We start from the raw sequence: 27,565 nt of genomic DNA, 5'->3' as shown, positions 1-27,565 counted from the left end.
AGCTGAACACGCAGCAACATCGAAGGCTCGGGTTTTGAAGAGTCAAGAGGTAAAAAAAATAAAAATAAAATAAATAAATAAAAATAAGAGAGTCTCTGATCCATAACCCACAGTAGGTGGCGGTAATGCTCTGATAAGAATGCGAACCGCCAATAAACACCAGGAAGAAGAAGAAGAAGAAGAGGAGGAGGAGGTTATCCAGGTATGTGTTTGTTCTGTCTTGTCTGTGTCCAGTGTTTATACTGCTTGAGGTAAAATCACCCTTGTAAAATGTGACTCCGCAGGTGCTTTGATAACCCTGCAGCTGTTTGACTCTTCTCTGCTCAGTTTAGAGTGTTTGTGACGGTTGTTTTTTGCTAAACTCATGAGCTGCCGCTCCTTCAGAAACGAAAGTGAAAGTGTTTAGTTGCTGTGTCGCCATTTTAAACAGACAGAATCCACCATTTACAACGCAGAACAGCTTTAAATCTTTAATGTCTTGACAAAACCTGTGAGCTTTATTTAAATCTGTATGTAAGATTATATTTTAATCCTAATCAAATGGATGACGCTGTGATTCTTCATTAGTTTACTCGTGATGAGCTTCTGGATTTGAGTGTCTCAGCTGCTGATCTATTCCTCAGCTGAATTATGAAGGCTGATCAATGACTGGAGATCTGTGATTGTTATAGAGGTAAAGATGGTTTTATATTCACACATTCAGACTTTCCCCTTAAGAATATAATTTCATAAAAGTATTATTTGCAAACTCTAAATAGCGAAATCAAATTAGCAGCCAATGACTATCAAAGTACAACATTGTTCACAGTCAAATAAACAGTGTTAATGTTGTTTTCAAGTCACACTTGCATGCTAATTCCAATCGAATATTCAAAGTAAAATGGTAAACAATTCTAAATCTTCTAAATGAACAAATGTGTGAATATAAAACCAACTTTACCTGTATGGGTTTGTTCATCAGTTTCTTCTAGAGTTTCTGCCGAAGATCAAAGTCTTCAGATCCATTATGGAGGACACACACACTTCTGGAGATCTGGATTTGTCTACAAGATGCAGGTATTAGGCCTACACTTGACAGTTCATATGATTATTTTCTACAGGATATTATATTTACTCTCTGTTAGTTGTGTTTTTAATCTGTCAGAATATTTAGCGCACACAGACAGCAAGTTTTTGTACAATAATTATGAAAATGATAAAGTGCTGTTTAAACAGTGTTTTAATAATGAAATGTTGAATAAATCTGGTGTGTTGACTCCAGTGTGTGCAGCGCTGAACTTTAATCTTCTCTGTTTTAGTTCAGTTCATCAGAAGAGAGCAGAAGCAGAGCCCAGCTGTGTGTCTATGAAGAGTGACAAGTCTATGGGTGTACCAATAAATCTTAAGAGCGAAAACACAAATCTTAGTAGTGAAAACAGAGGACCTGCTGTCAGGTAGATCATCTCTTTAATATCTGCAACTGATGAGTATTTTCATAATAAATGAATCAGGTAATTAGTGTTGTGGATCTGTTGGGTTTCAGATGTTAGATGTTGTATCTGAGCTCTGCAGGATAGTGCTTGAAGATCTCCGCTTTACACTTCAGGCCACAATTAATGGTGTTAACAAACCAATCAGCGGTTTATTAATAGTTAGTGAGGTAGAAGGTGGGTTTAGGTTTTGGGTAGGGTTAGGGATCCATAATAAGATCATACTGTATTACTACTAATGAGCAGTTCATATGTTCACATTCCACAGATAATAAGCCGGTAGTTAATAGTATGAATTATGAGCTAAACTAAAGTGTTCCCGATCTCCTGCCATAAAGGGCTTTTCCTGCACACTTTCCCCTGCTGTTTCTGTGCTGTACTGATCAGCCATTCCTCTGATCTGAGTCTGTTTTCACTGAAGCGCAGTCATCATCATGTTGTGTTGGCCTCATAGATGCTGCTGATCAACACATTTGGTTTCTAGAATCGATATTTCTCGAGTTCTCCTGCTCATTCAGTCATGATAGATGATGGTGAATGAACTTGTCTTGCTGTCCTCAAAGTCTAGACTGGAGCTCTGCAGACAAACCCCCAATGAGTGACCTTCTGAAGACTGAGTGATGAGGAGGAGGGTAAGAGGAGCTGCTGGAGGCGGGAATAACAGTCAGCTGACACAGTGCAGTTTATATTGCTGCTTATATAGTCATGTGATGATGATTGACACGCCTGCATGATTAAGCTCCTCCCACACCTACACTGTGGACTTCATTCAGTGATTTGATGATTAGTTTCAGCTCTAATCTGCTCTAATAGTGCTGCATTTCTGTTGGGCTTTCTCTACTAGAAATGAGGCTTGATCTGTGTTTGCTGATATTTTCCACATTCAGGCAGTTTCTGTTCAAATATAAAGGAAATTAATTTAAGTGTTTTTGTAAATGAAGAATGATTAATATCAGGTTTGTGCAGTGTGTGCAGCGCTCAACTTTAATCTTCTCTGTTTTAGCTCACGTAAGAGGAAGAGAGCAGAAGCAGAGCCCAGCTGTGTGTCTATGAAGAGTGACGCGTCTATGAATCCACCAATAGCATTTAAGAGTGAAAACACACGACCTGCTGTCAGGTAGATCATCTCTACACACACATGATCACACTGCAGCATTTATATAATCCTGTGTTTCTAGAAGATCAGACATTATTACACTTTATTCCCACAGTCCAGTCAAGACATTTTAGTGAAGTACTGAAGTAGTATTAAGTGACTAAAGTATTAATACTCAAACTGTTAGAGTTACTAGAGTGAGTTTACAGGCTTTTACAATAGTCAGTCAAAAGGGTTTGTGATAAAAAGAAAGATTTTAGACAAGATAAATGAACAAGTTCTGTTAGACAAACACACCACACAGGGTTCAAGGCTAAGGATTTTTTCTAGTGGCCCGATTGGGTCAGTGGTTCAGATTTGTACTTGCCCTGCCGAAATGTTCACTGGCCCCACCCAAAAAAATAAGTTAATAGCTATTTCTTAGTGTCAAAAGCCAAACATAATTGTACACTCACACTTTGTTCAGCATAACCTTTCTTTAAATACAACTGATAATTTAAAAATGATTTGTTTACAATTGATGAAACTAAACTTGGAAAAAAATCGACATGTATATTATAAGCAAAAATGTGCACTTTAATTTTGACACCCACAGACATCGTCACCAAACATAAATCAGAGCGGTCAGACTTTCTCATGCATGGCCTCATTTCAGTTGTCAAGTTTTGTAAAAATCTGTCTATTGAATTAATCAATCTATTAAAAATGTGGGCTAGAATTCTGCATTACAGGCTTACATTATAGAGAGAAATAACAGATGAAGCGGTGTTATGCCAAAAATTGCACCCCTGCCATAAAGTGCACAGCCTCTGAAATGTGCATCTATTACCTTAAATTGATTTGAAAATAATAATAATAAAGTTATGACAACTAATGACAGTGACTGAGGTGAGCTCCAGGAATGTAACCCTTACAGAAGATATGTTTAAATAAATAAATACATTTAATTTAAATGCACTGATTAGATTAAATAAAGTGAATTGTTTAATGCGTGGTTTAGTTGAAAATACCTAATACAAATACTAAACAGTCAATATTTAGTATTTTTCTTTTATTTGTAAACCCAGTTCTAAAATGCATTTCACTTCTTGTTCTTACAGACAATATGTTTAATTAAATTAGTAGATTAAATTTAAATACACTGTAGTGGCAATTTTCTTTAAAGAGGCACTCTCTGTGGTCAAGAAACAAAGTCTTACTCGGAATGTCTTTTTGAAGTTTTATTCTTTGCAAAGAAGGTCACAGTCATACAGCAACAACAGTTTCTGCAGAGTGAGATACTGAAGTCAAGTGTGTTCACCCTTTTATCTGGTTTTTACTGCTTACAAGGTCAAACCCTAATACTGCCCATTCTGACGACAGTTTCTACAGAATGAGACACTGAAGCAAAGTGTGTTCACTGTTCTATCTAGTTTGTACTGCTTGCAAGGTCAAATCCTAATAAGGCCCATTCTGTACGTGCGTCAGGTGCTCCGCTGTTTCTGCTGTAAGTTTCCACTACACATGTTTATCTAAAAATGAATTTCCATTAAATACACTGATTAGATTAAATAAAGTGAATTGTTTAATGTGTGGTTTAGTTGAAAATGCCTAAGTTTAGAAACAGGTTCATTACATCAGTCTATAGTACAGTCAATATTTAGTATTTTTCTTTTATTTGTAAACCTAGTTTGAAAATACATTTCACTTCTTGTTCTTGCTTGATGCATCAACATAATAATCACATTAGCCTGACTGCAGTCAGATCATGAAGCAGATGAATGTGGATCTTTTTGTCAAAGTGTCAGTACAGAAATGAACAAAACAACAGGATTAATACACCATATTATAAGATTAATTTTGGTCAACTTTCCTAAACTAATATTACACACTCATAATACACTGTGATACAGCCTGGTTTGTTACTTTGTTGGATCGTTTTGTTTTCTCACTACAATCGATCCGCTCAATTGAACCGAGACAGTCTCATCCTGGGGATCTCGGACAAATTTTTTTTGATGCAGACCTGAGGGTGAAAGCACCCTGTATTTGCACACAATTGACAAACAGTCTCAGCCAAATTAAACTTTAGTGACAAGGCAGCACTGGCCTGATCGGGTCAGTAACTATTATGTATACTGTCCAGAGTGTCTCGCATGCTGGCCCCGGGCCATCGGGCAGCCCTTATTGTCGAGCCTTGACACATTTCATCTGATAAATAATTATGGGCGAGAGAGATATTGATTTAGGATGAAACTGTATTCAGCAGGTTGTGACGCTCATTTCCCTCTGGTGTGTTTGTGTGTTCAGTGTGAGATCAGGATCATGTGTGTCCAGCTCTGTGTCTCTAAAGAGTGACCGGTCAAAAAAGTATCCACCAGACCTCAGAGAGAAAACACCATCATCTGCTGAAAGGTATTCAGTGTTTTATGTTATTGCTCACACATGGACTATTTTGAACATATTATTTGAACACTCCAATAGAGAGAGCCCTTCCTGAATGACTTTGGTGGCTCATTAAGACATTTACAGACTCCTGATGGCAGATTTAGTTTCTGATCTTATGATTATTTTTCATTAAATCATAATTTAATATTTCCATGTCAATTTAACACACACATATATATAGAGAGAGATGATTCACTTCAATTCAAGTTCTTCATCATCGTTTCCTTACTTGTGGATATAAAAGATGTTTACAGCTAAAACTGTTCAGTAAATGTGTCTGAATACAGATTTGATAAACAATCATAGCTGTTGCAGCTTAAAAGTTTTGTGTAATAATAAACTGTAAATTAAATATTTATTCATATAATATTTCTGTCTACAGCTACTTTCTAAAGTCTTTCAGTTGCTGAACTCAATAGTAACGTGTGTTTTGTGTGTGGTTTCTCATCTAGATTTATTACGTGACGCAGCAGTGGCTCTACAGAATGTTGTTTATTTTCAGTGTTTGCAAGATATATGTCTGTATTTGGGGGCAGCACAGTAGCTTAGTGGTCAGCACTGTTGCCTCACAGCAAGCAGCTCACTGGTTCAAGTCCTGGCTGGATCAGTTGGTGTTTCTGTGTGGAGTTTGCATGTTTTCCCCGTGTTGGCGTAGGTTTCCTCCAGGTGCTCTGGTTTCCCCCACAAGTCCAAACACATGATCTATAGGGGAATTGATCAACTACATTGGCATTAGTGTATGAGTGTGTGTGAAAGAGTGTGTATAGGTGTTGTAAGGGCATCCGCTGTGTAAAACATGTGCTGGAATAGTTAGTGGTTCATTCTGCTGTGGCAACTCCTGATAAATAAGGAACTAAACAGAAGGAAAATGATTGAATGACTGAATATCTGTATGTGTTTGCCTCTTTATTATTACAGTAGTTTTATCTGTTAACAGTGTTGAATATGAGTCAGCAGATCCAGGAGACGAGACTCACAGGAGACACAAGAGCTTCACAGACAATCTCCAGTCCATCTTCCAGGTAAGAAAATCTCGTTTTGAGTCATAAAATCAGTGAAATAACAAAAAGCTGCTTTCTAGTTATCAAAACTTTTTTTTTGCTTTTTTTTATTTATGTAATAATAATAATAATAATAATAATAATAATAATAATAAGATATTATTAGTATGTCTTTCTGGAATGATTAAATTTTTCTGCTTCTTCTAAGATGTTGCCCTAGACATGCATGCCGTTTCTTCATATCACATTATCAGCAGGGATTGACTTTTGTAATAGTAATATTAAATCACTTGCAGAAAGGACACATTAAAGCATAAGCAGATCTTCATCATTTTTCATCATCTCATTCATTCATGCAGCAGCTTATTTTGAGCCATGCAGAACGTTCGAGGTTACAGAAGTAACCCTTCGTTCCCCGAGGAGGGGAACGGAAGTGCCATAGAGTGGATTGATTGAATCCACGAAATGGGAGGATTCGGATCAGAAGCCGCTTGTCTGGAGAGTATTGAACGGGCCAATGAATGAAATTAATTGGCAGCGTAAGCTTGCGCAGGTGTGCGGCATCTGCAATTATCTCAGCATATAAGCACACCTGAAGCCAGCAGACGCCATCCTTTTAAGCTGAAGAGACTTTCAAACAGCTAAGGGACAGTCATTATGGCGACGGAGTATGGCACTTCCGTTCCCCTCCTCGGGGAACGAAGGGTTACTTCTGTAACCTCGAACGTTCCCCTTCGGTTGGGGAACTTCAGTGCCATGAAATGGGAGAAGTATGGAAAGCGCCATAATGACTGCACCTTACCAACACCCCCGATGAGGAGATAGTCAAGCAAGCGTGACGCACCCACATCATGGGGGGCGCGGTCCTCCAACGTGTCCCTGGCCCTAATTTATCCTACTTCAACAGAAGTTTTACGGATTTAGATATATTTTTTGGGAAGTCTTGAGCATCTAGATAATTCTAGGAAATACGACAGTACGTTGGGAAGCGTGCAATCCCGATAGGGAGGACGCTGCGGAGGCCATCCGTTACCCAAGGGGGCATAGATGGCAGAATTTACATATGGACTAGCCCTAAAAAGGGGGAGTACTCATAGCAAAAGCGTGGTTAGCGGAGAGGGAAGACACGGGTCCGCCCAGGGGGGGGACTTAAGCGTGGCGGAATGAGCATATGGGATCGCCTAGTGGGGATCACGCATAGCAGGCACCTATACCCAAAACGCGGGCTGACCAGCGGGCAGACCTACAACGTAGTGGGCCAGCAAGTGACTCCTCCGCTGAGTCAGTGCTGGGGGCCACGGAGGAATCTGCAGGGCTCACCTGACGGGGAACTTTACTGACAGATAAAAAGGCGCACGTACCTCCGTGTTAGGGAGAATGGCGCAGCAAGCATGTTTCAACACCCTACCGAGTTGTCTCCTCAATCACCAAAGGGTTACCTAATACCCTTGAGGAAACCGGCTCCACTCGCAGATCGTAAAACCTTGCAAATGTGTTGGGTGTCGCCAAGCCCGCAGCTCTACAGATGTCTGTTAGAGAGGCGCCGCGTGCACGCGCCCAAGAGGATGCAACGCTCCGAGTGGAGTGTGCACGTACTCCCGGGGGACACGGCTGACCTCGACTCGAATAAGCGAGTGAAATGGCATCCACAATCCAGTGGGATAATCTTTGTTTCGATACGGCACTTCCCTGCTGCCGACCGCCATAACAGACAAAGAGCTGCTCAGATGATCTAAAATTCTGAGCACGGTCCACTTAAATGCGCAGAGCGCGAACTGGACAAAGTAAAGAAAGGGCTGGGTCTGCCTCCTCCGGGGGCAGCGCTTGCAGGTTCACTACCTGATCTCTAAAGGGGGTGGTAGGAACCTTGGGCACATAACCGGGGCGGGGTCTCAGGATGACGTGAGAGTAATCCGGCCCGAATTCCAGGCACGAGTCACTGACCGAAAATGCCTCCAGGTCCCCGACCCTCTTGATGGAGGCCAACGCAACCAGCAGAGCTGTCTTCAGGGACAGAAATCTTAGAGATTCTGATTCGAGTGGCTCAAAGGGATCGGATCGCAGACTCGTGAGAACGAGGGCGAGATCCCAAGGGGGCATGAGAGGGGGGCGAGATGGATTAATTCGCCTAGCACCCCTAAGGAACTGGATGACCAGGTTATGCTTTCCCACGGTGCCGCCAGCTACCGCGCTATGATAAGCGGAGATGGCGGCCATGTAAACCTTGAGAGTGGAGGGCGACAGCCTGCTGTCCAACTTCTCTTGAAGGAAAGAGAGCACAACACTAATCTGGCAATTTCGGGGGTCTTCTCTGCGAGAGACGCACCATTCAGTGAATAGACTCCACTTCAGGGCGTAGGCGCGCCTCGTGGAGGGGGCTCTAGCCTGAGTGATGGTATTAACTACCGCAGTCGGTAGGTTACCTAAGTCTTCCTCGCGTCTAGGGACCACACGTGGAGGTTACAAAGATCGGGGCGAGGGTGCCAGATGGTGCCCTGTCCCTGAGAGAGTAGGTCCTCTCTCAAAGGGATCCGCCAGGGGAGGGCCGTCGCGAGGAGTGAGAGCTCTGATATCCAGGTCCGGTTGGGCCAAAGGGGCGCAACTAGCAGAACCTGTTCCTCGTCCTCCCTGACCTTGCACAGAAACTGCGCGAGCAGGCTCACTGGGGGAAACGCATACTTGCGCATGCCCCGAGGCCAGCTGTGGGCCAGTGCATCCGTGCCGAGAGAGCCCTCGGTCAGGGAAAAAAACAACTGGCAGTGAGCGTTCTCGGGGGAAGCAAACAGATCGATCTGGGCCTCCCCGAATCGCGCCCATATCAGCTGAACAGACTCGGGGTGGAGTCTCCATTCTCCAGGGCGTAACAGCTGTCGTGAGAGCGCATCGGCTGCACGATTGAGCGTGCCTGGAACGTGAATGGCGCGCAGCGATTTCAGCCGCGGGTGACTCCAGAGGAGCAGACGCCGGGCGAGCTGAGACATGCGGCGAGAGCCCATACCCCCCATGCGGTTGATATACGCCGCCGCCGCCATACTGTCCGTCCTGACCAGCACGTGTTGCCGCTCCAGCACCGGTAAAAAGCGGTGGAGAGCGAGGAACACTGCCAACAGCTCTAGGCGATTGATATGCCAATGCAGCTGGGCACCCTTCCACAGGCCCGCAGCTGCATGCCCGCGACACACGGCCCCCCAACCCGTGTTGGAAGCGTCTGTTGAAACAACAACATGGCTGGACGCCTGTCCTAGAGGCACACCGGCCTGTAGGAACAAGGGGTCGTTCCAAGGGCTGAGGGCGCGGCGACACAGCGCAGTAACCGAGACCCGGTGTGTGCCCGCGTGCCATGCGCGTCTGGGGACCCGATCGTGAAGCCAGTGCTGAAGTGGTCTCATATGGAGCAACCCGAGCGGCGTGACGGCGGCTGCGGATGCCATATGCCCCAGGAGCCTCTGAAAGAACTTCAGTGGGACCACTAGTTTGCTGTCGAGCTCCCTCAGACAGTTCAGCAACAGGCGAGCGCGTTCCTCGGAGAGGTGCGCTACCATGGTGATCGAGTCCAGCTCAATCCCGAGAAAAGAAATCCTCTGCACGGGGGCGAGTTTGCTCTTTTCTGGGTTGACCTGAAGCCCCAGTAGGCGGAGATGCCGAAGCACCTTGTCCCTGTGCACAATCAATTGCTCCCGCGAGTGGGCTAAAATCAGCCAGTCGTCGAGATAATTGAGTATGCGAATGCCCGCGAGCCGAAGGGGCGCTAGGGCACCCTCCGCGAGTTTGGTGAAGACCCGCGGAGACAGAGAGAGCCCGAAGGGGAGGACCTTGTACTGCCACGTTGACCGTCGAACACAAACCGCAGAAATTGGCGGTGGCGTGGAAGAATGGAGACATGGAAATACGCGTCCTTCAGATCTATGGCTGCAAACCAATCCTGAGGACGAACGCATTGGAGAATGCGCCTCTGCGTGAGCATTCTGAACGGCAGCCTGTGCAGACAGCGGTTCAAAACGCGCAGATCTAGGATTGGCCGTGACCCACCGCTCTTTTTGGGTACGATGAAGTATGGGCTGTAAAACCCACTCTCCATCTCGGCTGGAGGAACCGGCTCGATTGCACCCTTCGCCAGGAGGGCAGCAATCTCCTCTCGCAAGACAGGGGCGGACAGGGGGTTGACCCTGGAGAAATACACGCCCGTAAACTTGGGGGGCCGTTTCGCGAACTGAATCGCGTAACCGAGTCTGATTGTGCGTATAAGCCACCGCGAGGGGCTGGCCCGCGCTAACCAGGCAGGCAGAGCCCTCGCTAATGGAGTCATCGCTACAATCGCTGACGTACCAGCGGTGGGGCAGCGCGGAGTGGGTGTGCTGATCTGGGAAGCACGAGGGTCCCGCGGAAGAGCTGGAGGAGAGCGATTCGCTCTGGCTCCGCACCCTGACTCCGGAGAGGGGGCTGGAGGGCTGAGGGAAGGGAGACCGTCCCCCCAGCGCTCGTGAGCCACTGGCGAAGCACGTAGAGTCTGCGAGCCGGAAGGTAGCGCGTCCCGGACTGGCAGAACTCGTGCAGTCACATCCGGGGAAGGGAAAAAGTGCTCTTTTACTGATGTTTTGGTGGCACTGAAAAGTACCGTAGTTATCGGGGCCCCGCCCTCCAGCGGGGAAAGAGCAAGTTTCCTCTTCTCCGGATGGCCTGTCTCAGGGACGCTTCGCGGTCCGTTTACCGGACTTAACGGCGCCCTGGGCAGGAGGGGCTGCCTGCTTTCGAGGTGTACGCCACGCAGGCGCAGACGGGGGCGGGGCAGCACTCGTTGGCGGGCGCCCTCGGCGAGGAACAGCGGAGGTGGATGGCTCGGCGGGCGGAGCGGGCTTACGGCCACGCCGATAGATGACATTGCCCATCGCATCCGACTGCTCTTTCACCGCCTTGAATTCCTGGGTGAATTCACCGACGGTGTCGCCGAATAGGCCAGCCTGGGATATGGGCGGGTCAAGAAAGCGAACTTTGTCAACATCGCGCATATCAGCCAGGTTTAGCCAGAGGTGGCGTTCCTGAACCACAAGTGTGGACATCGTCCTCCCCAGCGCACACGCGGCGGACTTAGTAGTCCGAAGAGCATAGTCGGTCGCGGTGCGCAGCTCGTGCAGCTCGGCCAGCGCCTGCGCTTGGTAGCGCTGGTAGGTGGCCATCGCGTGCAAAGCAGAAGCAGCCTGGCCCGCAGCCTTATAAGCTCTGGCTCCGAGGGAGGCAGACAACCTACAGGCTTTGGACGGGAGGCGGGGCAAACCCCACCACGTAGAGGCGCCGCGCGGACAAAGATTGACCGCGATAGCGCGCTCCACTGACGGGATCGCCTTATACCCCCTGGCAGCTCCGCCGTCAAGGGCGGTGAGGGCGGAGGCACACGCAGCACGGGCAGAGAAAGGTGCCCTCCAAGACTGCGTGAGCCTACTGTGCACTTCCGGGAAGAAGGGGACGAGAGGCTTCGAAGGCTTCGCCTTCTGGTCCTCTAGGTAGCACCCATCTAGTCGGTCTGGCCGCGGAGCTGGGGGATAAACCATCTCCAACCCCACGGCCGAAGCAGCCCGGGAAAGCACGGCTAACATGTCCGCTTCAGGATCCGATTTGACAGTGCTCACCTGCCCGGAGGGGGCGAGCGGGTCCGGATCTTCGTCGGACAGTGAAAGCCCACCCTCCGATGCCGCGGAGGACATCTGATCTCCGTGTCAGCGAGTGTGAGAGCTACCATCTGGTTAGACGGATCACTCCCACTACCCGTAGCTTGAATGGAGCGCCGTGAGGAGCGAGAGGTCCGCGAGCCCGTGGGCGGCGGATTATCTCCCGCTGAAACTCTCAGATCTGCCCGAGCGCCCGCTGCTTTTTTAGAACAGGAGGCAACTGGGGTGGCTCGCTCTCTTGCGAAAGTTAGCCGCGATCTTAGCTGTCATGGTCAACGGTCATGGCATCGCAATGACGACATGAACCGCCCGCGAGCACCGCATTAACATGCTGGACCCCCAAACATGCAATGCAGTGATCGTGTCCATCATCCGGAGCCAGGAAACCCCCGCATCCAGAAACGCACAGTCGGAGCGCCATCCTGAAAAGGACGTGCTGCACGACTGTATTGCTCTTTTAGGAAAGTTGCAACAATACGCACCGCTCTGGAGGACCGGACCCAAAGAACCGCAGGCAAGGGAGAAACCCAGCTCGACCGTCTGCCACCGCGAAGACCCACTCTGGACCGGGAGACACACTCGTTCGCTCTGAAGTGCTGATCAGCAAGAGGAACCCTCATCGACTCACTCAGAAAGGATCTGAAGCGAAAAGGATGGCGTCTGCTGGCTTCAGGTGTGCTTATATGCTGAGATAATTGCAGATGCCGCACACCTGCGCAAGCTTACGCTGCCAATTAATTTCATTCATTGGCCCGTTATATTGGAAGAATTTTGACGACCATGAATATTTTAATATTACGCCCCTTATGCCCTGTGTGCACTGGAGGCGTGAGGTGAGGAGGGTCTTATTTAACACATTTCTGAAATGCAGACTGGAGACGACAAACAGCCCAGTAGATACAGACGGGAGGAGATGATGAATTAGTCCCCAATAGAAACACACTCTGTAATTTCAGGATGGTCACAAAACACTCTTAAAATACTCGTCATGTGATTAGCCGGCTGATGAGCTCAGAGTTCTGCTTTGCACTCTTTTCATACAGATTTCTAAAATAAAGAGCATTTGTTTTCTAAATGAGTTTGCTCCTGAAGATTCAGCTGTTTTCTCTGACATGTTTGCCAGTCATGTTGACAGAAGACACAGAGAGAGAAACGACTCCCTGTCAGTTTCACTCATTTTACATGAACATATAGTTTAGTTGTGATTATGAATGTACACAAATAAAAATGATAATAACCTTTACTGTTCAGATCTGTGTTTGTCCCATCAGCATGATCAAAATGAGTATTTCAGCTCTTTTTATGGAGATTGACATCATATATCAGGTGTGCATTACTCTCTGATAAATCAACAGACCAGCGTCAATTCCTCCATATATCAGTGTAATAGACGTATAAACACAGATGACCTGGTTAAAACAGGACTACATTGTGTGTTGGACTAGTCACTTAAACATCTTACTCAGAGACTGTGTTGTGTTTTGGTGTGATTTTTGTCTTTTGTAGCTGTGAAATATCTGAAATCATTTAGCAGTAGTGATATGTAAAGGGGCTCACACACCGGATGTGCCACTTGGCACCACACAACGCAGCACCGCCACACACAGATTTCTATTAGGGTGCCTAGCTCTGACTCAGGACACTTCATATTCTGTTTCACCATCTGAATAGTTTCATTTTAAATAACATGTGAATGTGTGCGTCTGGTGTGTGATACTTCTAGCTGTCATGTTTGTGCTGTGTCGCAGTATTTTCATTTATTGAGTATTTTGTGGATAAACAACTGTGTGTGAATGAATCTTTTGGTTAAATGTTGTTCTTCTCTTTTCTTCAATCATAGAATCTTGAGAGTAAAATGATCAGATTTCTGAAGAATGAACTGGAGAAATTTAAGAAAATCTTACAAGAAGAAAACAGACAAGAGTTTGTAAAGGAGTTTAATGAGAACAGAAGCATTATCACAGAAGCAGCTCTTGATCTCACACTCTTCTTCCTGAGAGAAATGAAGCAAGATCAAGCTGCTGATACTCTACAGGGTAAGAGACTCATGGATAGACCCACACAAACCTGCAGATTTACACAGATTTTTAGCCCATCATTGAGTCTATTTATTTACTTGTGTGCATTTTTATTTATTCAGTTTTTATTTAATTTCAGTAATATTGTTGCCTAATATGAAAATGTTCATATGATTTATTTACAGTGCAGTTGGTAAAGTCATATTTTCTGTCCTTTAGTAGATCTGTTATATGAGAGACTTGTGCTTGTATGGCAATTAAGTGGATCTAATTTGATTTGTATTGTAAAGATTACATATTGTTGAAGATTATTATTTTACAAGTTAAAAAGGTGTTATTTTTTATTTATTATTTTATATATTTAGTTTTTATTTATGACAATCCCAAAGTTATGATATTCCCAAAATCATTCAACAGTAATCTGCAGATATTTTACAAAATTCTCCTCAGAAATAGCAAAAAAAATGTCTGAAAGTTCAGTCTGGCTCTACTCATGGCGATCTGTCAGACTGACACTTACAAATAAGTCAAGACTAAATCTCTGTGTTTCTTTGCTCCTGTGTTTAGGCGAGCTGTTCTTCATTAATCAGCTTAAATGTAGCCTGAAGAAGAAATATCAAAGTGTGTTTGAAGGAATTGCTCAGCAAGGAGACTCCACACTTCTGAATAAGATCTACACAGATCTCTACATCACTCAGGGTGCGAGTGAACAGGTCAACACTGAACATGAGATCAGACAGATTGAAGCTGCTTCCAGACGTCATCAGTCACTAGAGATACAGGTTGAATGCAAACATTTGTTTGAAGCAGCTGAACAAGACGAGCAGATCAGAACTGTCCTGACAAAAGGAGTTGCTGGCATCGGGAAATCAGTCTCTGTGCAAAAGTTTGTTCTGGATTGGGCTGAAGGGAAAGAAAATCAAGACATCAGCTTCATATTTCCTCTTCCATTCAGAGAGATGAACTTAAAGGAGAAAGAAAGACAAAGTTTAAAAGACCTCATAACTCAGTTTTTCCCAGAGACTAAAGGACTGAACCTTACAAGAAGCACACGATTCAATGTCCTGTTCATCCTTGATGGATTGGATGAATGTCGTCTTCCTCTGAACTTTGCTGGTAATGAGACGTGTCGTGATGTATCTTCAGCAGTCTCTCTGGATGTTCTCCTGACGAATCTCATCAAGGGAAATCTGCTTCCTTCTGCTCTCATCTGGATCACCAGCAGACCAGCAGCTGCCAGTAAGATTCCTGCGGACTGTATCGACCGGCTGACAGAGATACGAGGATTCAATGATGCCCAAAAGGAGGAGTACTTCAGAAAGAGACTCACAGATCAGAATCAGGCCAGAGAAATCATTGATCACATTAAACAGTCAAAGAGTCTCTTTATTATGTGCCACATCCCAGTCTTCTGCTGGATTTCAGCCACTGTTCTCCAGAACATACTGAAACTGAAACACAGGGCTCATGCTGAAACACTGCAGGAATCTCCCAAGACTCTGACACAGATGTACACACACTTTCTCCGCTTTCAGATCCAGCAGAGCAGAAGAAAGTATGATGGAGAAAACACAGCAGATGTCTCCTGGGATCCAAACCTCATCCTTTCACTGGGGAAACTGGCCTTCCAGCAGCTGGAAAGAAACAATGTGATCTTCTATGAGAGCGATCTGAAAGACTGTGGCATTGACGTCTATAAGGCATCGGTGTACTCAGGCATGTGTACCCAGATCTTTAAGGAGGAGACGGGAATCATTCTTGGTACCATGTACTGCTTTCTTCACTTGAGCATTCAGGAGTTCATTGCAGCCCTTTATCAACATCTGATTCTAGACAGAGACAAGACACAAGCAGAAAAAAGCAGAGATGAGATCATTACTGATTTGCTGAAGACAGCAGTGGACAAGGCTCTGGAAAGTGAGAATGGACATCTGGATCTTTACCTTCGCTTCCTTCTCGGTCTGTCTCTCCAGTCTAATCGACAACTCTTACGAGGCCTGTTGACACAGCGGAATGACAGAGACCAGAGCAAAAATAAAATAATAGCCTTCATCAAGCAGAAACTTGAAGGGAATCTGTCTCCAGAGAGATCCATCAATCTGTTCTACTGTCTGAATGAACTGAACGACCAAACTCTGCTGAAAGAGATTCAGTCTCACCTCAGTAGTGGAAGTCTGTCATCTGCTCGCCTTTCACCTGCCCAGTGGTCTGCTCTGGTCTTTGTGTTGTTGACCTCAGCGGAGGAGCTGGAGGAGTTTGAGCTTCAGAAATTCCAGAGATCAGACAAGTGTCTCATCAGACTATCAGCAGTCATCAAATCCTCCAAAAGAGCTCTGTAAGTCAACGTCCTTCTTTCATCTAAGAAGTAGACATTTCCTGAATTTAAATAATACAGTATATTATGTTAATGGTCATGAGCTTTAGGTCATGACCGAAAGGACAAGATTTTGGATACAAGCAGCCAACATGAGTTTGCTTCGCAGGGTTGCAGGGCGCACCCTTATAGACGGGGTCTGGAGCTCTGCCATATGGGAGGAGCTCAGAGTAGAGCCACTGCTCCTCCACATCGACAATTCAATTCATCTTTATTTCTATAGCACTTTAACAATGTAGACTGCGTCAAAGCAGCTTCACGTAGAAGATCATAGTAAACTGGAACAGTGTCGGTTCAGTTTTGTGTTGAAGTTCAGTTTAGTTCAGTTCAGTGTGGTTTACTTTTCACTGCTGAGAGTTCAAACACTGAACAGCAGAAGTCAGCTGAGTTGGCTCGGGCATCTGTCCCACCGGGAGGAAGCCTCGGCGAAGACCCAGGACACGCTGGAGGGACTATGTCTCTCAGCTTGCCTGGGAATGCCTCAGGATCCACCCGGAGGAGCTGGTGCAAGTGTTTGGGGAGAGGGAAGTCTGGGGTTCTCTCCTAAGACTGCTGCCCCTGCGACCCGGCCATGGATAAGCGGATAAAAATAAGAAATGACATGACATCATGTTAATGAACATGAACAATATTGATATCAACTAAACTGCAAAATACAATAATAATTGTTCATTATGTAATGTTTTAGTGCTTTATAAATAACATTCAGGTTCAGGTTTTGGCAGTGGTTGTGTAAGGGATAGTTTGCCCAAAAAGTGAATTTACTAATTCTTACTCACTCTTTATGGATATAAACCTTTCTAAAACTTTGTTTTCTTCTGTTGAACATAAAAGAAGATAATTTGAAGAAAACTGAAACCTGTAACCATTGACTTACACACCAGTTGTTTTTCCTACCATGTAGGTCAATAGCTAATAGTGTTTGGTGTTAGTAAGGCCAGCAGGGGGCGCACATCCTGTGGTCTGCATGAGTCCTAATGCCTTAGTGAAAGTGAAGGGGACACTACACTGTCAGTGGGCGCCACCTTTCTGATGAGACATTAAACTGTGGTCCTGACTTTGTGTGGTCTTTAAAAATCCCATGGCACTTCTCATAAAGAGCAGGGGTGTAACCCCGGTGTCCTGGCCAAAGTCCCCTGCTTCTAACAGCAACCTAGTTTTCCCATGTGGTCTCCCAGCCAGGTACTGGCCAGGCTCAGCCCTGCTTAGCTTGAGGGAGTAACCTTATTTTTTCCACTTAGACATACTTTGTGTCCTTTAAATAGCGAATGCGCTCTTGGCACGATGCAGCTGGCTCTTAATGGAAGATGAGACTCTAATTGGTTTATTCTCAAAACACATATATAACTCATTAAGAAAATAAACTCTTTTTAGCCCATGCGCCTTGATGCAAAGCGCATTTTCCCGTCCGTAAATGAGCAAAAATGCGTTCTGACACGCCCTGAAAGCGTTTGCGCCCTGCGTTTTGTGCTCTGCGCATGGACTGTCAAAATAGTGCCCTTAAAGTCCTTTCTGGACTGGAGTGGAATGATCACACTGATGTTTTCTCCATTCTGTCTATTTTGACTCATATCTATACTGATAATTATCAGGTAACAATGACACAGACACACACTCATACACTATGGTCAGTTTTGTTAACTCAGTTCACCTATACCAAATGTCTTCACACTGTGGGGGAAACTGGAGCTGGGACTCAAACCAGCAACCTTCTTGTTGTTAGGTGAAAGTGCTAATCACTGAACCGCCATGCAACCCTCTTTTTTATTATATCTTCTTCTAATTGTGCAGGCAGGCAAAACAAATGCAAGAGGTGGATCTAGGTTCAGTTCTAATGTTAAATAAAATCCATACACAAAAATATTGGCAGAGCTGAAGAGCAGAAAACACAAGCAAGAGAAACACACACACATACAGCAAAGGCACATTACACCTGTACTGGTTTCTCTACACTGGCTGTCGATCCAGTTTAGAATTCAGTACAAAGTACTGCTGTATGTTTGTAAATCCCTCCATGGCCTCTGAGTATATTTCTGAGGTAATTAATACACACCAACCCGTGAGATCTTTCACACTAAGGATCGACTCTATTTGCAAGTTTCACGATCACGCTTGATATGTGGAGGTGATAGAGCTTTTTCAGTAGCAGCTTCAAGACTCTGGCTCGATCTTCCACTCTCCTTAAGAACTTCTCCAACTCTCGAGTGTTTTCAGAGGTCACTGAAACACTTATTTTCTTCAGCTTTTACTCGTGTGTTGTGAGTTGATGTATTTGGTTTCTTGTATGTTTGCTTGTATTTTGTGTTTTATGTACAGCACTTTGGTAGCCATTGTGGTTGGTTGAAAGTGCTCTAGAAATAAATTGAGTTGAGTTGATCAGGATAAACAGCAGGAGCACAGAGCTATAGTGGAGCTGGTGAAACCCTCCATGATGATGCGAGCCCACCTTTCTGGAGGTTTCAAACACCTCTAGACTGCCTGGATGTCCTTAAAGGGGGGGGGTCTAGAGTGTGTTTTTAAGGCTTGGTTGTGTTGATAGAATGCAATGCGATGTGTGCTCATGCTTCATTTGTAGAAAATCAGCTTATTTTTCATATATCTGACTTTGACTACATACAGCTACTCAGCTAACATGAAGAACAATGTCATATGTCCTAGTTCCTCTGAAAGGCCCGTCCTTAAGAGGCTCTGATTGGTCAGCTAACGTATTGTGCTGTGATTTGCAGATCGGCTCCACGTCACCAGGAAAAGTGTCACAGCTCTACAAGCACACACTTTTGCACTGTGTAAATCCTATCAGTCAGAGTAGCTGTTAGCCGTATCAGTGTGAGCCTGAATCAGACAGAAAATGACACAGAGGATACAGCTGAAGCTCACGCCTGCTCTCTAAAATATCATCTGACAAGAGTCTGTCACATATATTCAGAATAAGCGTGTGTGAGTCATATGAAACATTCTCATATCTTTAGAGTGTTAGTTATCTGAGATGTAGAATGCAGGAAAAGCGTCCGCATAGAGAGACACTGCAGCGCTGCTGAATATTGTGTGTGTTTACAGCGGTTTGATGGATAAATATGAATTTTTGGCTTAATTGTTTGCAGTGCCAAACAGCATTTCCCGTTGTTGACATCCTTGTTTATGTCCTAACTACAACATACTGTTTGCGCTAGAAACTGTGTCTGATGTACTAGAGAAGATTGAAACTGCTGTACTAGAGACAACTGAAACGGTGGACATGGCTGGATAAGCCTGAGAAACTGCAGGCAAGAATACAGAGCAGACAGTCCTGATCACTGACATGGAGGAATCTTTAGAAACAAAAACACACAAACAGCAAACAACAATGAATATATTTATATATCTTCTTTATTTCTGTCACATATGCATCTTTCACTTTATTCTGAAAAATACTTTGAGATGCAACTTTTAAAGATGCTACAGAAGATTGTCATTGGTTTGTTCATTAAAATAATAATAAATAAAACAATTTTAAAAATTCCTGTTTTGCAGTGTTAGGTGTTACATAAAGAGTTGGGCTAATGGAACATCTGATGGAAGCCATTTGTGTTTTATCGACATTAATACTATTTAAAGCTAAAATCAGCAGATGTGCTCACTAACTAGTGAAGTTAAACCAGTCACTACAGTCAGACGTGCTTCAGACTATTAAACACACCAGATCAACACATACATATTGTGTTTGTCCTCTACACAGGCTACAGTTCTGTAATCTCACTGTTCGGTCTTGTAAGAGTTTGTCTTCAGTTTTACAATCCTCAAACTGTGTGCTGAGAGAGCTGGACCTGAGTAACAATGACCTGCAGGATTTAGCAGTGAAGCTTCTCTCTGATGGACTGAAGAGTCAACACTGTAAACTGGAGACACTGAGGTAAATGATTCTCCACTCTACAATAACTACAGACAGTTTCATATTAGAGCTCTACATGCTTGAACATGTTAACCCTGGGTGATACTAAACCCCAGATAACAGGAATTATGGTTTATCAGTGATTGTGTTTCACACTGCTCATACTATACCTGTAGTTAACCCTCAGGGGTCTGAGGTGATTTTGGGACCCCTGAGATGTTTTGACATGCCCTGACATCTGTGCTGATTTCAGCTGCTTATTACACAGAACTGGCCAACATGTGTTTTATTAGTATTCAGCACAAACTGAGCTACAATAATATGTGAGAAATATTGATGTACATGCTTGTGTTTTTTTTTTCGAAATAAATATTATGTGTGGTTAGTTGGTTTTAGAGAAAAAATGTAGCTGAAATAAGATCCATAAACCAGACTGAATGTGCCTGAACAAGAGTTTAGAGCAGGGGTCTCAAACTCAATTTACCTGGGGGCCGCAGGAGGCAAAGTCTGGGTGAGGCTGGGCCGCATAAGGGATTTCACAAAAAAAAGTCCTCAAATGTCATTATTAACAGTTTTAATTATTTCTTCTGAACACGAAGTGTCCTGAACATTAATAGAACATTGAGTGAAGATTATGAACAGTTCTTCTGAACATGGCATCTTTTGCCTACTCCTTACTGCCAGAGACTTGACAGCGCTTCTTCTCACAAATCTGAACCACATTTGGCTTTAGAGCGGAAGCAGTTAAGACCCTCAGTATGGCTTGAAGATGATCATCATTAAGTCTAGACCTGTACTTTGACTTATTGAAGTTCAAGGTGGAGAATAACTTCTCACACAAATATGTGCTCCCAAAAAGGCCAAGTCCTAGGGAAAAAAGTGGGGGAACTCACTCAAAACTTCCATTCCCTCACCTAAAAAAAAGGCGTATATATGTATAAATAAAATACCCACACCCCACTCCAGTCACATCAGTCTGTACCAGTCTGTATCTACCTATAATATATATATATAAGAAAGGGCTAGAAATTAACTTTTTTACTTGGTAGCACCGGTGCTTACAACTTCAAATATTTAGGAGCACCAAAATAAATTTAGGAGCACCAGAAAAAATTTAGGAGCACCCGCCAAAACTGAATGAGCACTGCTGCAAATTGCTTTTTAAAGGATTTATTGTATTTTAAAACAACATCAATAGGACTGACAAAAAACAGAAACAACTATCCAACTAATGCTGCGAAGACATTGATATTTGTGTGCAATAATTCCAAAATGAATGTCTAATAATTAGGCCTTAGAAAATAATGATGATGAAAATGACAATAATAATAACAATGAATTCCATTTCTCATTATGATACTGCCTTGAATGTGCATGAATGTAGGTTATCTGCTATAAAAAGTCTGTTACTTTATGAAAAATAATTGTATAGTTTGCATCAAACAAAAATGAAGCATTGCAGTAAGAAATATTGATTTTGTGCTGCTGTTTTTATATGCATGTCAATTTAATAAATAATATTTCTGCTACAAAACAAACAAAAGATTATAATAAATCATTCAATTCAATGCTGAAAGCTGCAAAGCAGTCATCAGTATATAAAAATAATAATAATATACACCTCAAAAAAGAATAGACAAAAGAAAGAAAGTAAAGTCTCACTTCTATCACTCTTTAAAAGTTTTGGTTTCAGTTTGTGTCAATTTAAAGGTTCAGTCTTTTGTCTTTTCATGTTTGTGGAAAAGCAGGCGAGTCAGCCGACCCAATTTATGAGCAGGCAGCGCAAGATTCTTGCGTATACCACCGGCGCAATACCGCTCTTTGTTACGAGCCGCAGTTTCAGTGTAAACTAAGTAAAGGCGAGCTGCTTTGGCGATGATATGTACAGTATTAAATTTGACTTTTAGCGGACATTTGCGCTGAACACGCAGTGAATGCGACGCATGGAGATTCGGGCGCCTTCTCCAAGAAGCGCGTACTCGATTGATCTCAGCTGGCGGATCATTATTCACCACGTGACGTGTCATGATCGCTCTCATCTGCACCTCAATTTTAGGTGGGGTTTGCAAACCTGTGTGCTTTAAGTTTTTACTCTTCAGCCGTTTGCATTTCCCATGGTCGTAAAAGCTCCTTCCCTGTCATCTGACAGCGGAATAGCTTGAGTGATTGACAGCTAATATGAACCAATATAGCGGCAGGGAAGAGCGATTAGCACGTTTTTACAAAAAATCAAAACAGGTCGCACTACAACCATTATCTGCAGTCGCACTAATGCGCCCAAATATATTATGAGGTTGCATAGATTAATTTTCGGGCGCATATGCGACCAAAATGGTCGCAATTTCGAGCCCTGTAAGATGCAGGCTGTAGCTAGGTATCTAAGTGGCAGGCAGGGGCGGGAACAGCTTACCTTGGTTCTGGCCGGCGCGAGTTCCCGTCACAGCGTCTAACAAAGGGGCGGGGTACGTGGTGACGCCACCGGCATCCCCGCCCCTTTGTTTACACGGCGGGCGGGGAATGCCAGTGACCGCTGTGTATGGATAGAATCAGCGGAGCGAGAGCGCTCTCTCTCCCCGCTCCGCTGATTCTGTCAGTGTACAGCGGTCGGCGCGGGCCACAAAATATTGCATTGAGGGCCGCAAATGGCCCGCGGGCCGCGAGTTTGAGACCCCTGGTTTAGAGTAAGCAGTCTTGTAGACTAGAATATTTACTGCACAATTATGTGAAATTATTCTGTTCGCTCATTCAGAGAAAACATTACAATGATCTACATTTTGTTAAGTGTGTTTTGGGTGATCTTAGCTGTATGTGTGAGTGACAATGCTCATGAATAATTCACACCTGAGAGACAACAGACACTCCCCCACTCACCCATCAAGGGCAGTGTACAGCAATGTCCATCTGCAGAAGCTAGCCCAAACTCAATGCTTGTTGTGTTACTGCTGTGTGACCATGTAAACACTCTGGGTGAACAATATACAGTGCTCAGCATATATAAGTACAGCCCTCACTAATCTCTCTTTTACATTCATAGTTTAATAGGAAGCTCTACAGTATTATATTTGTGCATATACAATAGATTAGCCAAATCTGGAGCTCATCTAACAAAATAACTTAAGATAACGTCCAAAAACTAGCACACTCAAATCTATGTGTTTATAGAAAAAAATTTAAAACAAAATTACAATAAGAGGAAAAATCAAGAAAAGCAAAACAATGGATTTATTTATTTATTTTTTTTTGTATTTTTGTATTTTTTTTTCTCAATATTTAGCCTGAATTTAATTGCATTATCTTTCAATTTCTGAATATGTTTGGTGACTAAAATATGATGTTCATAAATAAATCAGTTTAATAAATGTGTTCTGTTTAAATGCAGCAGAATACACTGCCTATATTGACTGAGAAATGAAGGAAAGTCTTGATTTTCAGAATGGGCTGTCCTCCATTATGCTGAGCGCTGTGTGTGACTTATACAGCCGCACATATAATATATATTTGAAATGGTGTAAAACGTGTTCGCCAAACTCTCTTGTGCATTAATCCAGCATTTAATAATCATTTCTGAATGAGTCTGAGACACTGAAGTAGAGGAATGACAAACGCTTTAAACACAAGAATAAATCAGATTTAAACATGAAAAACAATTACTGTAAATCTAAATCATATTTGAAGAGCTTTAATATAGATTACACTAATAGTTGCAGTCTCAGTTCACTGTTTGAAAACTTTACCAGGTTGTGTCTGTCTGTGGGTGTCGACATTCAACACTTCTGTGTGAACAGCCCTTAAGTCTTACCAGATGCAGAGCTCAAATGTGCTGGGGTAATATTTTGCTTATATTGATATAAACTTCTACAGATGATGTCGAGTCCTTGTTGAGTGTGTGAGTGAGTGTGTTTGCTGATGCGAGGGCTCGATCAATGAGGAGAGCTGATCAGGATGTGTGTGTTCATCACTGCTGTTGACATGAGCAGAAACAGCAGTCAGCATCTTCACAACACAAAGAGATGTGTGATTGTCCAACTGTGTGATGTGGACTATTGCTGTGTTTGTAGATTGTCTGGCTGTATGGTGACAGAGGAAGGCTGTGGTTTTCTGTCTTCAGCTCTGACTTCAAACCCCTCACACCTGAGAGAGCTGGATCTGAGCTACAATCATCCAGGAGATTCAGGAGTCAAGCTGCTCTCTGAACAACTGGAGGATCCAAACTACACACTGGACAAACTCAAGTATGTGGAGCAGCACTGATGTCGTAGCACTGAATGCTCTTAACTCTTTCCTGACAGACATTTTCATTTATTTGTTTTTTGTGAGTTTTACTTAAATGTGACAGCCCTCTGAATAATCTCTGGCCAAGAATATCTGACCATATGATATATAATTAATTAAAGAATCACCCTGCTTTCAGACAACAAACAGGTTTAATCTATTTTCTCAATCGTCTGTTTGTGTTTTATACACACTTAACTGCAGGAAGAATTCATGACAAATGTACATTTATTACAAAAACTGAAAATATACTTTTCTTAAAGGTTAAAAAACATTTAAATATCTGCATTTACAAGATGTATAGTATAACACACACACACACACACACACACACACAGTACTAGTGTTTGTCTTTGAGCTCCACAGTGAATCAGATTTGTCATCACAGTTGTGAATGTGTAAATGTGTGAATGAATGATTCCAGCAAGTCTCATATCACTAATCACACACTCTCAGCTCAGAATGATTGAGTTCTGAGTCTGTTTGGAGATGATGAAGAGGCATTTGACAGAAGATGAAGATCTCCATCATATTTCAAGTCATTTAACACTGAATTCTGCTTTATTATTGTGCTGCGCTTTTGTCAATTGATCATTGAATGAATCCTTCAGTCTTTATATCTGTCTGTTTCTGTGTTTCCATTCTGTTTTCTGTTTCCACATCTGATCTAAAAGCTCTGTGTGTCATTCAGAAGCTGATTTGACAGCTCCACACACACTCATGTTGTTTTACTGCAGTTATTAATGCACTGAGATCAGCCAATCACAATCCAGCATTCAGCACACACTCCACATGTCTTATTGTGTGTGTGTGTGTGTGTGTGCGCGTGTGTGTGTTTGCGTGTGCGTGTGTGTGTGTGTGTGTGTGTTATAAGCTGATGTTTGTGTACTGACTGAATGTGAATCTGTGTGTGTTTACAGTCTGGATCATGGAGGAGAGACGAGGATTACAGCAGGACCACACAAATGTAGGACTACACACACACACACACACACTCTCTCAAACACACACACATGCACACACTCACACAATCAGACACACACACTCAGTCTCACACACAAATGCACTCTCACACACATGCTCACGCGCACACACACACACCCTCTCTCACACACAGACACACACACTCACTCTCTCACACACACACACACACTTCCTCTCTCTCTCACGCTCACACACACACACACACACAGCAGTGAACACATGCACACACACACACACACACCCTCTTTCTCTCTCTCTCACACACACACACACACACACACACTTTCTCTCTCTCTCACGCTCACACACACAGCAGTGAACGCATGCACACACACACACACACACACACACACACACACACCCTCTCTCTTTCTCACACACACACACACACAACATACACGCCCCCATGCATGCACACATACACACACTCCCTCAGTCACACACACACGCATACGCACACACACACACAAACACACACTCTCTCTCACACACACACACTCTTTCTCGCTCTCTCACACACACTCATGCACACACACACACACACACTACGCCTCTCTGTCTCTCTCTCTCTCTCTCACACACACACAAACACACACAACACACATGCCCGCATGCACGCACACATACTCACACACACTCCCTCTGTCACACACACACACAGCTGCTGTTGTAAATGTGTGTGTTCTTGTGTTCAGATGTCTGTTTCTTCACTCTGGATCCAAACACAGCACATACTCAACTCATTCTGTCTGAGGAGAACAGAGAGGTGAAGTGTGTGAGAGAGAATCAGCCGTATCCTGATCATCCAGACAGATTTGATGATCATCGTCAGGTGTTGTGCAGAGAGAGTGTGTGTGGACGCTGTTACTGGGAGATTGACTGGAGTGGAGGTGGTGTGTTTATATCAGTGTCATATAAGAGCATCAGGAGGAAGGGAAGAAGTGTTGAGTGTTGGTTTGGACATAATGCTCAGTCCTGGAGTTTGCTCTGCTCTTCCTCCAGTTTCACATTCAGACACAATGACACACGCACTGATCTCCCAGTGAAGTGGCTCAGCAGGAGAATAGGAGTGTTTGTGGATCACAGTGCAGGAACTCTGATCTTCTACAACATCTATAGAGACACAATGAGCCTCATCCACTCAGTCCAGACCACATTCACTGAGCCGCTCTGTGCTGGGTTCTGGCTTAATTCTGGATCATCAGTGAAACTGAGCTGAAGACTGACGAGAGATTTACCCAGAATCCTCTGCAGGAGCAGCTGTGTTGTGTGTGCATGTGAGAGTGTCTGTGTGTGTGACAGAGTGTGTGTGTGTGAGAGAAAGTCTGTGTTTGTGTCTATTTGTGTGTGTGTGTGAGAGAGAGAGCGCGTGTGTGTGTCTGTGTGTGTGTGCGTGCATGTGTAGTGTGAGAGTGTCTATGTTTGTGTGTGAGAGTTTGTATTTGTGTTTGTGTGCACGACAGACAGTTTGTGTGTGTGTCCATGTGCGTGTGTTTGTGAGAGTCTGTGTGTGTGTGTGTGTGTGTGTGTGTTTGCGTGCGTGTGTGTTTGTATTTGTGTGTGTAGATGACAGACAGTGTGTGTGTGTGTGTGTGTGTCCATGTGTGTGTGTGAGAGTCTGTTTGTGTGTGTGTGCGTGTTTGCATGCGAGTGTGAGAACGTGTGTGTGTGTATGTGTTCACTGTTATGTGTGTGCGTGTGTGCTTGTTTTTTTGTGTGTGTGTTTGTGTGTGTGAGAGAGAACGTGTGTGTGTGTGTGTGTGTGTGTGTGTGTTCACTGTTGTGTGTGTGAGAGAGAGAACGTGTGTGTGTGTGTGTGTATGTGTTCACTGTTGTGTGTGTGTGAGAGAACGTGTGTGTGTGTGTGTATGTGTTCACTGTTGTGTGTGCGTACGTGCGTGTGTGTGCATGTGCGTGCGTGTGCGTGCATGTGTGTGTGTGTGTGTGTGTGCGTGCATATGTGTGTTTGTGTGTGTGTGTGTGTGTGCATGTGTGTGTGCGTGTGTGCGCGTGTGTGTGTTTGTGTGTGTGTGTCTCAGTCTTCATCAGTGTCATCATTGATGTTGATGAAGTGTCCTCCAGGATGCTGCTGTGTTCAGATCAGCTCATTCTTGTCTACAGATTGATCTTCTTCATTGTTTCTCTGTTGTTTGAGCACAAATAATAAAAGTCAATGTCAAATCCACTGCTGATATTAGAATGTGATGATGAACATGGAAATGTCTGAATCCTGTCTGAATCTCTGTCAAATCTTGAATCAACTGTAGAGAAATCCAGCAGCTCAATGAATAAAGGAGAAATGAAGTGTGACGTTTGTTTCTGCTCTTCTGATCTTCTTCTTCTTCATGATTTGACTTGAACTGAACAATAAAAACACATTTATTCCAGTATTT

The 27,565-nt window shown here is 43.9% G+C and overlaps 2 protein-coding genes across 2 annotated transcripts in view; one reads left to right on the top strand and one right to left on the bottom strand.

Annotated features, from left to right (window-relative positions):
- Positions 1-27,565, bottom strand: part of LOC101886704 (zinc finger protein) — an 846,922-nt gene that overhangs the window by 683,040 nt on the left and 136,317 nt on the right. The window lies entirely within an intron of this gene.
- On the top strand, positions 133-27,482 carry LOC110439606 (NACHT, LRR and PYD domains-containing protein 3-like). The gene is made up of 13 exons (XM_087248483.1): positions 133-202; positions 568-673; positions 962-1,056; positions 1,299-1,433; positions 2,473-2,586; positions 4,855-4,959; positions 5,930-6,014; positions 13,497-13,692; positions 14,242-16,009; positions 19,764-19,937; positions 23,975-24,148; positions 25,109-25,155; positions 25,868-27,482. Exons 3-13 carry the CDS (start codon positions 1,007-1,009, stop codon positions 26,389-26,391), a joined length of 3,372 nt encoding a protein of 1,123 aa, XP_087104609.1. The 5' UTR covers positions 133-202; positions 568-673; positions 962-1,006; the 3' UTR covers positions 26,392-27,482.

Source organism: Danio rerio, chromosome 4, assembly GCF_052040795.2.
Source record: "Danio rerio strain M-AB ecotype USA chromosome 4, GRCz13ab, whole genome shotgun sequence".
In the NCBI taxonomy this organism is placed as follows: domain Eukaryota; kingdom Metazoa; phylum Chordata; class Actinopteri; order Cypriniformes; family Danionidae; genus Danio; species Danio rerio.
The sequence above is the reverse complement of the archived record's forward strand: the minus strand, read 5'-3'. Positions and strand labels throughout refer to the sequence as shown.

Coding starts and splice junctions, on each gene's coding strand:
- LOC110439606 (XM_087248483.1), top strand. CDS start 1,007: ATGGAGGACACACACACTTCTGGAGATCTGGATTTGTCTACAAGATGC. Junction 1,434..2,472: donor AACAGAGGACCTGCTGTCAG/GTAGATCATCTC, acceptor TCTCTGTTTTAG/CTCACGTAAGAGGAAGAGAG. Junction 2,587..4,854: donor AACACACGACCTGCTGTCAG/GTAGATCATCTC, acceptor TTGTGTGTTCAG/TGTGAGATCAGGATCATGTG.